Source organism: Lipomyces doorenjongii (assembly GCF_038497915.1).
Source record: "Lipomyces doorenjongii strain NRRL Y-27504 unplaced genomic scaffold V1508scaffold_4, whole genome shotgun sequence".
NCBI classification, from domain to species: domain Eukaryota; kingdom Fungi; phylum Ascomycota; class Lipomycetes; order Lipomycetales; family Lipomycetaceae; genus Lipomyces; species Lipomyces doorenjongii.
In genome coordinates this window covers 42,510-56,509 of record NW_027118071.1, presented here as the reverse complement: position 1 = coordinate 56,509, position 14,000 = coordinate 42,510, and the positions used below count along the sequence as shown (strand labels likewise).

At 47.0% G+C, this 14,000-nt stretch overlaps 5 protein-coding genes across 5 annotated transcripts; 3 read left to right on the top strand and 2 right to left on the bottom strand.

The window, feature by feature from the left end:
- Nucleotides 1-962: 962 nt before the first annotated feature.
- V1508DRAFT_409723 (uncharacterized protein) lies at nucleotides 963-1,399 on the bottom strand. The gene has a single exon (XM_066939199.1). It carries the CDS (start codon nucleotides 1,281-1,283, stop codon nucleotides 1,050-1,052), a length of 234 nt encoding a protein of 77 aa, XP_066798322.1. The 5' UTR covers nucleotides 1,284-1,399; the 3' UTR covers nucleotides 963-1,049.
- Nucleotides 1,400-2,266: 867 nt separating this feature from the next.
- Nucleotides 2,267-3,349, top strand: V1508DRAFT_402002 (uncharacterized protein; the record flags this gene model as incomplete). Its single annotated transcript, XM_066938451.1, has 3 exons — nucleotides 2,267-2,436; nucleotides 2,488-3,088; nucleotides 3,140-3,349. The coding sequence occupies 3 exons, from the start codon at nucleotides 2,267-2,269 to the stop codon at nucleotides 3,347-3,349; spliced, it is 981 nt and encodes a 326-aa protein (XP_066798321.1).
- Nucleotides 3,350-6,034: 2,685 nt separating this feature from the next.
- On the top strand, nucleotides 6,035-7,683 carry V1508DRAFT_409715 (Thiolase, N-terminal domain-containing protein). The gene is made up of 3 exons (XM_066939198.1): nucleotides 6,035-6,237; nucleotides 6,290-6,702; nucleotides 6,753-7,683. The coding sequence occupies exons 1-3, from the start codon at nucleotides 6,097-6,099 to the stop codon at nucleotides 7,459-7,461; spliced, it is 1,263 nt and encodes a 420-aa protein (XP_066798320.1). The 5' UTR covers nucleotides 6,035-6,096; the 3' UTR covers nucleotides 7,462-7,683.
- A 778-nt stretch (nucleotides 7,684-8,461) lies between these two features.
- V1508DRAFT_186688 (ammonium transporter AmtB-like domain-containing protein) lies at nucleotides 8,462-10,425 on the top strand. The gene is made up of 2 exons (XM_066936149.1): nucleotides 8,462-8,923; nucleotides 8,973-10,425. Exons 1-2 carry the CDS (start codon nucleotides 8,785-8,787, stop codon nucleotides 10,304-10,306), a joined length of 1,473 nt encoding a protein of 490 aa, XP_066798319.1. The 5' UTR covers nucleotides 8,462-8,784; the 3' UTR covers nucleotides 10,307-10,425.
- A 1,090-nt stretch (nucleotides 10,426-11,515) lies between these two features.
- V1508DRAFT_186682 (uncharacterized protein) lies at nucleotides 11,516-12,310 on the bottom strand (the record flags this gene model as incomplete). Its single annotated transcript, XM_066936148.1, has 2 exons — nucleotides 11,516-12,156; nucleotides 12,204-12,310. Coding segments are annotated over 2 exons (282 nt in total), but the record flags the coding sequence as incomplete, so codon positions are not given.
- Nucleotides 12,311-14,000: the final 1,690 nt, after the last annotated feature.

The following is a 14,000-nucleotide window of genomic DNA, read 5'->3' as shown; positions in this document are numbered from 1 at the left end:
CGAGGATGGCAGCCGCCGCCAGAGACTACCTCGCGATTCCAGCCTCTGAAGCGGCTGTTGAGAGATTATTTAGTGGCGGAAGAGAATTGCTCGGGTTAAGACGGCATTCGATGGCGTCAGGAACGATGAGAAAGCTTACTTTACTTGCAGACCACTACTCAAGAGCAACTGGATTGTAAATTTGTGCCTCTTTTTATTCAATCTATTTGTTTGTCCTCAGCGTGGGCATTTCAGAGCATATAATGAAAGTCACGTGCATGACTACGATTTTTTGCGAGTAACCAACCTCAGCGCTCGTATAGTTAATCGTCAAGTTTTACATGTACTCGTATAGTAATCGTATTGGACTCTACGAATACGAATAACGATTAATCGCAAATCGTATACACCCCATTTAGATATTTCGCCAGGCAAATTCTGTACTGTTTACAACAGGGTTGAGTTCGACGACTTTCGATTACGGTTTAGATTGCGGCTTAACAGATGAGTGGAATACGGCACCAATTATGCTCCGCGACGTGTGCATCCACTGCGGAGTACGCTCGTCTCAAACGTCTCTTGGTGCTGATGGCTGGCGCATTAGGGCTGGTTTACAATTTTTGAATTCGTCAATAGCACAATTCGCTTTGCAGGAGTTATTTGGAATTGTGCCATCAGTATGTTCGAGATTTTCCAACGCGGTCTCGAGCTTCTACTGGAAGTCAGAGGCCAGGCAAGTGTGATGTAAGATGGCAGACCTTCAGAATTATGCAATGTTGATGTGAGGGGCGAGGGTCGAATGTTTAAGGTCGGAGTCGAAGGTTTGCACTATATGTTAGCTGGAAGCCAAGTAACTGTATATTTTAGAATATTAACTTGAGGACTCGGCCGGGGGACCAACTTGTTCTTATGCACGCATTTCTGCGTCCCTGTCGAGCCTCATGAATCTGAGTAGAAGGAACGTAGCATGAGAGTCTGAGATCCGAGTGACTGTTCCGACGGTTCGGCGGTCGGTCCCACACGTAAAGGCGGCATTGCAAGGCCATCATCGCGTCCATTCTAGTTGACTTTTAGAGCACCACCCAACTAGACGATCTCCGTGCCGTTGGCACAAAACCATACTGGTCCCCGCACGACGTTGAGTACGCCACAAGAAAATCAATAAACGCGGCATGGTCCGCTCTGCTAGTGAAAAATACAATGGGCATACTCGAGCGACCTTGCTCGTTGTTGAAGTGTTTCACGTAATTGCTGATGGGGGTGCAAGCGAGTAAGTGGTAACCATGGATGTTAGGGAGCTTCATAAATGTCAGGACGAACCCACTCTTTCTCTCTTTCTCTCCCTCTCCCTCTCCCCTCCTTCTCTCTCTCTCTCCCTCTCTAGTATGACGTCCTGAGTGTCTCGTACATCATCAGCGACCCCCGACCGTCGGTGTCCTCCGCCGGAGAGTCCTAGTATTCCCGACTGGCAAGCTATGTTCCTTCCTCTCGGATGCCGGGGTGCTTTGCCTCCATTTTTGTATGCGTTCATTCTTATTGGCTTGCTTTGTTCTATTAGAAAGTTGTCATTGGTTGTAGAGGCTCGGACGGTGGCGCAGAAATGCACATAAGAACACGCTGGTCCCGCATCGAGTCCTCATTGTTAATGTTCTAAAATATACAGTTACTTGCTTTCCAGGTAGTGTAATGGACCAGAATTTGGAGGAGCGGATAAGCTGTTAACTGCTTCAAGAAGATCTCTCCACTACGTGAAACAGGTGAATCGTAAGAGGAGGCCATAGTTGACGTGCCGTCAAAGTCGACGATCCCATCGGGTAAGGGCTATTTCACAGCGTTCGATCAAAGACAGCTCATTACACCTGAAAACGACAATAAGAGATACCATCTAGTCGTACATAATCTGAAACTTTACGTTACAAATGGAATCAGATCAAAAAGAGAAAGAGCGAACAACAAGTAACCATAGTAAATGATTCATGATAGTGCTGATAGCCATGTTGCCGGTCCTTTTTGGAACAGCCAGATACTACTCTGTGGTGGTCCGAATCGAAATTATCTCCTACAGTCCAACAGATTCTTTAAGCTTGGGGCAAACCGGCACTTTCATCCTTCTCTGCGACAAAAAAATGAGCATCTACCACGCCGCGAGATCATCATCACGATCGAGACGCTTTCGGCCAGCGATCGCCATGACACGTGCTCATGGCCCCCCAGCTGCTGCTGACGAAGCGGCAGCCAAAAGGCCGCGTAAAGGGAATACAAAGGATACGTCAGCCATGTCATGACTATGACTTCAAGCTCCCGGGCGCTTCACCTTGAAGATACTGAGGACCAATATCAGCGCGCTCTGAATTTTCTCGTGACCAATGAACCGGAGCAATGTCTCGAAGTGCAGTTGCCGCTCCATAAATATGAAGAACTGGAGCGTTATGCTGATAGCTTGTACGGAGAAATAAAGTAGTGACAGAAATATTCATTATTTTTGAGCAATTTCTAAGCCGCTGATAGGTATCCGTACGTTGACTACAACACCAACACGTCGACGGTAACTATTTACACTGCCCCTGCTCCGCTGCATGGCATGGTATCAGCACAGCTACAATATCTTATTCATCGAGGTGCTGAAATGGCACTTATCCAGCACAACAAACCAGAGATTGCGAGGAGACTGCACGCGTATGGAGAGTCCTCCGATAGGCCAGTGTTCGGAGGGTACAACAGTAGAATATCCAAAGTTCCTGATGGTGGCCTAGTTTATTTTTTAACCCGTGAAGAAGTGCTGACAGTTGCAATTGAAACGGGATTGTCGGAAAAGTATGAAAAACTCCAGAAAGACGCTTACTTGTGGGTAAAAGGTGCACACTGCCAGATGGCAATTACTGTCTGTCTTCAGGAGCAGCCAAATTTCAAATATCCTCCGAAGGCTGTGCACACTGTTTCTCTAGAAGCCTATGACGTCTTTAAAACCAAAATGGCGGACACACTGGCCGAAAATCCATTTGGACCATATATATACGATGGTCATACTTGGTTTGGGCAGCTCGCCGAGGCCTTTGCAATAGTATATAAAAGGGCCGACGATGGAAGCATCACTCAGAGTGAACCATATGTGAGTAATCGGACAGTTATTCTTTACTAGATTTGCTCACCGATTCAATAGAGGCTGGTACAAGATGGGACTTTCCTCGTGCAGGGTGAGGAGTTAGACACCGGGATCACCCTCGGGGACGTACTCCCAAGGGATGAGAAGGCTGCGATCGACATCAGAGAGGTGCCTATAAAATTCGTCACAGAAGATATAAGAGCATTGTTGATGGCTGGAGCAAGGCGGACGGCATCTGTCCGCTTCCGTGCCCTAGTTGCTGAGTAAAGTGGTTCGATTATCAGCACAGCTGTTATGCGACTTGTACCTGTGTCTAATTCTGTGACATGCAATGTGCAAATTATGTGGCATATTTCATAATAGAATGGAGATTGGTAAAGTCAGGTCTCAGATTCTATTAATCTTATTCAAGCATCATGGGCAACTTCACAGTTACTATCCTTAGAAAAATTGCGAAATCCATTTCGGTGTAAGGAAACCGTATCAGACGTATTAGTCTGTGACTCTGGATAGGCTTTAGAATCTTTTTTCATGATTTACAACTGGGGATCTTTGCCCCATTATATGCCCTGAGCCGACTCCCTGCCTCATATACATGCCTGAACTATCCACTGGCTCGAGGGTAGCACACAAACGAAGGACAAAAACTAAAATATCAAGACGCACACCGCAGACCAAGACTCGACCAAGACAAGTCAGCCGCAATTCCCACACATTACACGTACGCTTCATGGGCATCCCTGACATTCGGTTATACCTATGACGTATAATGCCATTATAAGGAATGATATATATGCCTCTTCCTGTTCCTCTACAATACTGTACACACAGAGCTCTCATAGTGAAAGAATCACAAAGCAACATGTACTGAAACCACAGCACATAAGAAGAGAAAGAAAATACAGGGCCGACACGGGTATAACGGTCACTGATGATTCGTGGGAAACAGTGACAGATAAATCGTGCATCAGCTCATTCGTGTGGATCGCGAATTCAACGGCGACACATCTGCGAAAATTTCGTGTGTAGCGCTGCACACGAATAAAGATATTGCTTATTCATAATCAACTTGGTTTGATGAATTATTGATGGCAAACACTAATTACTTAAAACAATTCTTCGCAGTTCCAAACCATGGCGCGGTCCTCTTAATTAATCTTGTGAAATGTGGTGATATAGAGACGAAAGTCAGCGAGGAGGGGGATGTCAAAGTCTGGGAGAGCTATTCTGAGGCAGACAGGCTCTACTTTTCTTCCGAATATTTCGATTTTGACCGACGAGATGTACCATGTCAAAGCGCCAACAATGAAATATGCGCCGCCGTGACTTGAAATTTCTACACTTCTTTGCATGGATTTGTGCTTGACATTCGAATATTCCTTTTATCCGTGCAGCTAGCTCGTTGGTCACCATTGTGTTTACGAGCTGGAGATAGAGTGAGGGTTGAGGATCCCAGCTGGGCTCTAGTGGGGTCTGCAACCGCACAAAAGCGACGGGCTTTTTGTTGCACTTTACGAAAGAAAGAGGAAGTTGTCAGTCAAAGTCGTATGCGCCTCCCGATGTTTCGGGTTATATACAACACGGATTTATTCTATAATAAATGGAATACCCTAGCCGAAGCTTTTCGCGCTAAGCAAATTTTAAAATCAGGCTATGGACACTATGTTCTTGGATCACCGTGTCGGTCCGCTTCAAAGAACAAAACTATAGCTATTATTAAGAAGAGGACTCATTCTATCATTTATTACAACTCCAAATTTTCATCTGTCAAGTACGGGTGACTGTCTGCATAGGATGCAGCACGACGGGAGCGACGATTTTCTTCGCACGACATCATCGACACCCCACGCCAGTGACATGCATTCCACGTAGAACGATATCGTCGGACCAAGTCGATACAATGCGTCAAATTGGTGAGTGGTTCCCAGGTCTGTTCATTCCACCCTAACCGAGGAACCTAAGGATTCGATACCCTTCTTTCTGGCGCGACTGTTGACAATTTCGCCGACCTCGTAATACAGATCGGAATCAATTTCTATCGGCGGTGACGGTGGTTCAGGACGGCTGGGCAGATCGGACGGAACAAACCATTTAGCAACGAAATATGAATCACGTTGTGGATGCGCATGTCTGCCGGCAAGTCAATCGAGAAGCTGTGTCTGCATAGTCGTTCTCGAAGTTTAGCAAGATTTGCGTGATCGATGAGCTAATCCCGAGCGTATACTCCTTTGTCAAGTCCGTTACCATGTCGACGGTGATCGCGTTTGCGCGGACTCCGAATGCTCTTCTTACACAGTTGTCTCCTATCTAGAGACCCTGAAACCCGAAACCCCTAGTATACTATTGTTTGCTGAGTGCCTTATCGTTCCATCCTAGGTGTAATGAAAGAGACGCGAATTGTGCTGCATAAGCGACCGAGATCTAAGTTTCATAATCGAAGGAACACCAACCGTACTGGTACAAACGCAATAAAGCCCGTCCAATTCATCGAAATTTTCATCAGTCTTGTGCACAATTGGTTGGACCCAATCATGAGCGGTCCCCGAAGATAAAACGAAATAGCATTCGGCGTGGTGTCTCCCTGTCCAAGACGCATAACTATTGGGAAGTGACGATCGACGGTGTCCGCTCTCCGGAAGACTTGGAATTGGAGGAACTATATCAGACGAATCATCATCCTCGCTTATCTCCATATTATCATGAGCCTATCCTGTACGGCTGGCTACAACTGGTTGTGAAAGCTGTCAATCTGAAGCATTTGGTACAAACACAAACATTCCTTCGTAGATTTCTCAACCTGGCCCGTAGAGAACTAGTCGGCTTGGTTGTCAATTCTGACCGAGGGACCTGAGCTGGTGGACAGTTGGGCCAGCAGAGATTTACCCTGTCGTTACTGTTACCCTACATACTTTTTCTGCCTTCGACGTTGTGGGGAAAACACCATGAAGTCCAAGTTTACAGCTGCTCACTATTATCGTCTTTGATTATATTTCTGCTGACTTGCAGCTCTTGTCATGGAGTCTCTTAGAATAACCACGCGATCGTTACGAAGATCATTGCGCAAATCATGTCGACAATTCCACGCATCAGCATCTCGATGCCGTGAAGGCGACGACGTTTACATTATTTCCGCAGCGCGGACGCCAGTCGGAAAGGTTAGAACATAAAAGCGTATATTGGAACTCCAGATTGCCAACTCTAGTGCAGTTCAATGGCGCGTTGAGATCGTTATCAGCAACACAGCTAGGGGTAACAGCCGTCCGTGCCGCCGTGGAAAAATCTGGTCTCGAAGATCTTTCTCAAGTTCCGGAAATCTACATGGGCCACGTCCTACAAGCCAATACCGGCCAATCACCTGCTCGTCAGGTGGCGCTTGGTGCGGGATTCCCCGTCAGCACGGATGCGACTACTGTTAATAAAGTATGCGCGTCGGGTTTAAAAGCCGTAATGCTGGCGGCTCAGAATATTCAGACAGGCATTGCGGATGTGATGGTCGCTGGCGGTATGGAAAGTATGAGCAATGCGCCTTTTTATTTAGAGAGGAATAAAACGTATGGACATCACACAGTAGCGGATGCAATTATAAAAGACGGATTGTGGGATGTATATGGTGATATTCAGTAAGTCGTTCTTTGGATATGTCAGTTAGCCGAAGTACTAACTTACATAGTATGGGATCATGTGGGGAGAATACGGCACGGAAATTCAATCTGACGAGAGAAATGCAGGACAGTTATGCTCTTGAATCATATCGGCGCGCAATTCTCGCTCAGGAAAATAATCTATTTCAACACGAGATCGTGCCAATTGAAGTAAAGTCGCGCGGTAAAACCGTCGTTGTGTCACTTGACGAAGAGCCTTCGTCGGCTAATCTCGCAAAGTTGCCAACATTGAAGCCAGCCTTTGAGCCAGAGGGAACTATAACCGCTGCTAATGCCAGTTCTCTGAATGACGGTGCTGCAGCTGTGGTTTTGGCATCAGAGTCTAGATTGGACCGACATGACGATCTGATTAGACCGCTCGGTGTGATCGTGTCTTATGCCGATGCAGCTACGGATCCGATTGACTTCACGATTGCTCCGGCACTTGCTATTCCACGTGCACTGATGCGGGCACGTCTCGGAGTAGAGGATATCGCCAAGTTTGAAATCAATGAAGCATTCTCAGCCGTGTCGTTGGCGAATCAGGCGTTGCTTGGGTTGGATCCTGCAAAGGTTAACGTTAAAGGCGGGGCAGTGGCTCTAGGACATGCTATTGGATCTAGCGGATGCAGGATTTTGGTTACATTGTTGTATTCATTGAAGGAAGGCGAATACGGAGTCGCTGCGATATGCAATGGCGGAGGCGGATCTAGTGCTATTGTTGTACGAAGAATGTGATGTACACTTAGTACCTGCATAGCAACTGCAGATGTCACAGTACCGTGCGAAGCGTATACGTAGAGAGATTCTGTGAAGTGCTCAGTTACTGCTGAGATGCATGTATATGACAACCGGCAGTTAGACTACGGATCAACTTGCCGACCAGGATTCGTGTACACTATAAAATTCCTACACAAGAAAACAAAGAGTTTCATAATAAATATGACTAGATTAAGCGAACTCGCTACATAAAGTCAGAGGGTACAAAAATCCATAGACGGCTTTCGAAATTCGAATGAAGCGAGAAGGGTAAAAACAAGCAACTCCTGGTTGGGAGGAATGACGCGACTGCGACGCGACCGGCTCCCTGTGATTGGCTGCAGAGCACTTGCCCAATGTCGCACGTGCCAGAAAGTTTGCAGCAGTGTCATCGGAGGCATAAAGCATACTCAACTCTATATCTATTTAACAGGCAAGGTAGATCAGGGTCTACTACTCCAACGCCGCGCAATATTTCAAATATATAAGTGTTAGTGTTCTTGATGCTCTTCCGAAGGCGGTTTGCAGACTGCTCACTATGCGCTTGAAAGACTCGAAAGAGGCCAAGCCGATTTGCCGCGGCGCCCGCCCCGGGGCAAATTGTGGGCCCTCTGCACCGCCACATTACGATAAGTAATTTTTCAGTCTCAATCATAATAGCGGTTGAGAAGGAATCGTCGGTTTACCTTGACAACTTTCTCCTTGTTCTATTGAATAGGACTATTTCAAATTTCTAGTGTCTATAACCACCTGTATCTCGCTTCGCTGGATTCTCAGCGATATGGGGATAGCTACCGTAACATCTCTTCGCAAGAAATAACATCCGCGTTTCTTCATTATTGAAGAATGAGACAGACGCTTCAGCACAATGAAGCCAATTGCATTGCTAAATCGCTGCGCACCTTAATCGATATCCTTTACTTAGCTTAGCTCGTTTTGGGTCTATAGTTTCTATTCATTTGCACATCGTGAAGAAGGGTGTTGATCAGCGTAAGGACCAATGTCGGCGCGACAAATGGCAAGGGGCAACTCCTGCCAGAGTACTAGTAGAATTGGGGCCCACACTGTCACCAGCCACAACAACCCGGCTATCTGATTTTCTTTAGCGTAGCCGCGCCGTACCCGGTATTTTCAGTACGAACGAGTCATCTCAACCTCCATCAAACAAAATATCCAATGGCGCCAATCCTCAGCTCGTGCTCTTCTGTCGACTATAATAGACGGCGGACGACACTGACGCTTGTACCGCAATTCAGTGCTTGTGTTTCTTTTTCCTGAGTGCCCATTACTTTGGTTCCAACAATGTCTGAATACCCATCCGACATATTCAACGAGACCTCTCAAGGATGGACCGCTGCCGGAGGCAACTCCCAGCTAATGGACGTCAATCTTGCGTACGCTCCAAGTGTTGGCCACCAGGTCTGGTTAATGATATCTGGAGGTAACTATGAGAGAGTTTGATTTGTTTGGCTACGACTCACAGCAGTTAGTATTGATAATGCCAATTATTCCTGGCATCGGTCTATTTTATGCTGGTGAAGCACGTCGAAAGTCCGCAATGTCTATTCTCTGGCAGTCCATGGCTATTCTCGGCATAATACCATTCCAGTGGTTTTTCTGGGGCTATTCTCTTACCTACGCCGCCGATGCGTCCCCTTTTATCGGAACCCTGACAAACTTTGGTCTCCGCAATGTCATCTCGGTGCCAGTGGGATACATCCCTGAAATTCTCTTCTCATTTTTCCAGTGTATGTTTTGCATCGAGACTATTGTCATCATGATCGGTGGCGCTTTCGAACGATGCCGCCTCTTACCTTCGATGGTGTACGCTTTCTGCTGGGCGACGATTGTCTATTGTCCCATTGCGTGCTGGACGTGGAACTCCAATGGCTGGTTATACAAGCTTGGCGCTCTAGATTTTGCTGGCGGGGGTCCAGTTCACATCGCATCCGGTGTCGGGGCTCTCGCATTTTCGCTTGTTTTGGGTAAACGCATTGAACACAAAGATGAAGGGAAGATGCCTCAGTACCATGCTCATTCTCCTGTCATGATATACATCGGCACAATTTTTATATGGATGGGCTGGTTTGGCTTTAATGGCGGCTCAACGCTTAATGCCACCGTTCGAACAGGCTACGTACTTGTCAACACCAACCTTGCTGCAGCCACTGGTGTTATGGGCTGGAACGCGCTCGAGTATGTCCTGTACAAGGGCCGGTTCAGTGTTGCCGGATCCTGTCGGGGCGTCATGGTGGGGCTTGTCGCCATCACTCCCGCAGCCGGTTTTGTCCCGGTTTACTTTGCTGCTGTCATCGGGTTCGTGTCGGCTGTTATCGTTCGCGGAGTCGACAACTGGTTTAATCAATTTGTTGGCATAGACGAAGGGCTCATGGTATTTAAGAACCATGCGATTGGAGGTACCTGCGGCGCTCTCATGACCGGCATCTTTGCTGCTAACTGGGTCACTGCTCTTGATGGCTCTAGCTCCGCATCGGGATGGGTCGACCATAACTACATCCAGCTTGGATACCAGCTCGCAGAAGTTTGTGCAATTATCGGATACACTCTCGTCATGTCGATTATTCTGTTATACTTGATCAATTACATCCCTGGTCTGAAGTTCCGATCAGAGGAACACGAAGAAAGGGAAGGCCTAGATTTGCACTATCTTTTTAACGAAGGTATGGGCGACCATGAACTCTTCTTGGTGTTGAAGGAGGCCGGATTTTTTGAAGCGCTTGCAGTTAAAGGGCAGGAATTATTATCCGAGTCGGTCTCTTCTACTAGTAAGACTGAGGCGGCAGAGGAAAAAAAATCGGCTTAGTTGGATATTAATATTTTTGTTTGCAGCTTTGCATAGCTATTAGATTTGGCGTTTATATGAGGACAATGTGTACATACGGATTACAGGAATCGGAATTTAATATCGATGTTGATCGTAAATGTCCACCCTTACTCTGAATCTCCATTTTATTTCGTGGTCCTTCAGGATAATGATACACGGATATACCAAACAAATACTGCCAAGCATAAAAGAGGAATAAGTGACGAACTTGCTTGTTTACGTCTGCTTCCCGTGTTGATCTCGTTCATTGCTGACACTGTCGCAGTTTCGACTTAGCTGTGCATCTCCACCTATACAACCGATGTCATTTGATTCAGGCCTCTAATTAGTTATCAGTAGCATAGTATTTTATGCAATTTGGCATGATGTTCATTTTGTGGCGGTGGGGATAGAGATAGCTTATACAGAGCGAGGTCTATCCAAGTTAGTCTCAAAGAGCATGGATATCGGCCGGTGAAAATTCCCGGCGATCACCAATATTAACCTCTCATAGTGTCCGCACTCAGGGAGTGTCAACGGAGGCCCAGAAATCCCTTCATTTGTTGAACAGTGTCTCGACTAGAGGTTGAAATTTTCATGTAGTCTGTATCTGCGGCCGCCATGCGCGGAAACTCATCTTTATGCCATCTCTACCATTCGAAGAGTCAGGTTTTGCGAATGGTCTTCCACTCATTAACCAACAGAACGCCACTGTCGAAGTAGTGGTCGATATCAAACAAGTCGAGATAGTGCGGTTGTAATTTTTGCAATACTCTTGCTCCAATACTTTGACCTGCTATGACAGGTTCTTCGTTAGGGACCGGACAGATGCTCCATGCTCAATCGGATAATGTGCCTTCCCGTAGACATTTCAACGCCACCAGAATACCAGATGCACAGGATTTGCGATTAAGTAAGCAACCAGATTTTGACCAGAATTAGGAGGATCAGCCAGTCGCACAGATCTGGCAGAGCCCCCCCAACCCCTCTGCCAGATACCAGACTGACAAAACCAAACCAAACGACTAAACTCACGTGACTGCCCGTTCCAAGAAAATAACGCGCGACGCGTCACGTCTACCGTTAGTTGCATAATTTGTATATCATGCTTTCTCAGCCATCATGCTGCTCCGAAATTATAAGTCATACGATATACCATGGCTTACGACACGTATCAAAGACTCCGGTATGACGAAGAGCAAGGCGATGAAACCGTTGTGATTGCTATTGCTCTCGCCCAATGAGAGAGAACCGCCAACACAAGACGAAACCGTATTTACCTCACCCGCCCAGTTCTTCTCTGTCTGAGCAAGAGCCCGTGGTAAAATGCTACGAGATTCCGCTGATGACAAGGCGTTTATCCTAACCACTGGCATTTTCGTTTATATCTTAGATTGTGGTTTCAGACACGTGTGCCTATCACTCGTGACTCCGACGCGTCTCTCGACATCCAAAAACGAGACCAGCAACTCAGTCACGTCCCGTTTGGTCCTCTTCCTGGACGGCAACGCCTGCTCCCTGGAATTGCTCGGGTTCGCAGAAGCTACTGAGCTGGGCCGAGGAGTGTCTGACGAGCGAGAGCCGGAGGAGCTGTTACCGGAGCCGGTTTCTAACTGCTCGTCGTCGGCTGCATCTGCAACCCTGTCTTCTGTCATGTCGAGGATGTCATCGTCACTCAATCAGGCCATTTCCAGGGATTAGTTGATGACCCGACTGATATCTTTAGGGCGTTGTATCTCTGGTGGACACGTCGGGTCTCCCGTCGGCTTCGGAACCATTTGGTTAAATTTCGACGTAGCGCTTCAATATCACGAGAAACTCTTCCCTTCTCTATACAATATTCCTCGTAACTAAATACATTAGTTTACGCTGTGCATAGCTCAAATAGTACCCATACAGATCCATCACCTGGTCCCGCTTTGCAGGGCCTGCAGGCTTGACTTGCTCTATGGCATCGAGCAGTGCATTTTTGTCCTGTAACGAGAAGTTTTGAGATCCATCGCGGCCGGTGCGTCTTGAAGTTTCCGGCGTTGCAGCAGACTGAGTTGGAGCCGACGACGACTTAGTTATAGAGGAGGCAATTGGTTAAGGGGTCGAAAACGCATGTGCGCGGTTGGATAGGGAACGCGAAAGACGGACGCGTTTTCTGAATATTGACGCGACTTAGATCTTGGCAGGTTCGCGTTTAAGTCACCCTTACGGTCACGTGAATATAGGCATTTGTGAATTTGGTGATCTGGTTGGGCAGGCTACGGGAACGAGTCAGTTCCGCTTGCCTGAGGATTTGGGAGTTTGGATTGCGAGTCTGGCAAATTTGGCGCTACGGGAAGGCACCCAATTTCGATGAAGCGCACTATTTGGCGGTCGGTCCTTGGACGAGTCAGAACGCGAAATGATTGGCTGGTTTGAAGTTTGCCATTCACTAGCGCTTGGAAAGGCCATTCACTAGCGTGTTAGACAAACCTCTTCAAAGTTTATTATACGAATTGCGAATGCGAATGCGGATGTGGATGCGAATGCGAATGCGAATGCGAATGCGTTATCAAATTACAACTTTTACAGTTGCTAATCACGCGACTGCCAGCCACCAATCAGTCTTCTAACCACCAGGCACTTCCGATTGATGCTCTGGTTACTTCGAAGCTGACGTTGAATGATAAGGTCAATAGCGCACCAAGAGTCAATGGGTATTATGAGCAAGATGGCCGCACTATCTGTCGGCCAATTATTTATCCAGTGATCATGTGAAAGCTGGACAACAAAAGGGCATGAAGACAATACTGAAGGAAAGAGGGCTTTGGAGAGATGGTATGATCTTCAGATGCAAAAAGAAAGCAAGCGACTTTGACCTGATGCGGCCGGCATTATGCTGTGCGACTCATATTCTCTCACAGCGCCTGACTTCCATTCGCAGCCTTCGCGACTTGAACTTGCTGTCCGTGCCTCGGGTCATTTGTTTAAATGTAGCCCAAATTTCATTGCGAATGCAATATATTGAGCGTGTTTGGGGAAATGCCAAACGCCAAGCCAGAGCAAAGTGCGACTAATCTTACTCTCAGCTAAAAAGTCCGCGTCCCCAAGATTCTGAACGAGATGCCGATTGAACGGGTGAGGAAGTTTGCTAGGTCCGTGTGGAGGCACATAGAGGCTTGTGCCCGCAATCTAGATGGGAAGACCGCGATCTTCGCACCAAAAAAATACAAATCCCACCGAAGATTGCCGGCGTCACTGGATTCACAGTAGATTAACGAAATTTGTTTGGACCGTAATATTTGTTGTTAAAGATCTTCTTTGGCTTCACATTTACGCAGTTCAGTTTTAAAATTACGCACAGGGTTGGGGATTTGTAATTTATGGCCCACAGGATTAGGGGCGTTGGTTTTTGCGCATGCAGCATACAGGCAGATATTTTATTTATGGAAGTTGAATCAATGGGACTACCGATCTTTACGACTCAAGATTGGAATCAACTTCGTCAATTACGAGATATGCTTAATGACGAGTTTGCACGATTGGTTTCCCATACTCAACCCCAGCTCAGTCTCTCTATAGCATTATACTACGTGTTATTGTGATAGTTAAACGAGAATAGCACGACAAATGCTGGAGAGCTTATCGAGCTGCGCTCCCGCGCCGCCGGCAGAAAGTACCTGTTGGATAATTCCGGCGTCTGCCTGGGCTGTAGAGAGACTAC

Excerpts from the sequence above, each read along its gene's own strand:
- V1508DRAFT_409715 (XM_066939198.1), top strand. The coding sequence starts at position 6,097 with ATGGAGTCTCTTAGAATAACCACGCGATCGTTACGAAGATCATTGCGC. Across the intron at positions 6,238-6,289 it reads CGCGGACGCCAGTCGGAAAG|TTCAATGGCGCGTTGAGATC; the intron begins GTTAGAACATAA and ends ACTCTAGTGCAG. Across the intron at positions 6,703-6,752 it reads GATGTATATGGTGATATTCA|TATGGGATCATGTGGGGAGA; the intron begins GTAAGTCGTTCT and ends TAACTTACATAG.
- V1508DRAFT_186688 (XM_066936149.1), top strand. The coding sequence starts at position 8,785 with ATGTCTGAATACCCATCCGACATATTCAACGAGACCTCTCAAGGATGG. Across the intron at positions 8,924-8,972 it reads CTGGTTAATGATATCTGGAG|TATTGATAATGCCAATTATT; the intron begins GTAACTATGAGA and ends CACAGCAGTTAG.
- V1508DRAFT_409723 (XM_066939199.1), bottom strand. The coding sequence starts at position 1,283 with ATGAAGCTCCCTAACATCCATGGTTACCACTTACTCGCTTGCACCCCC.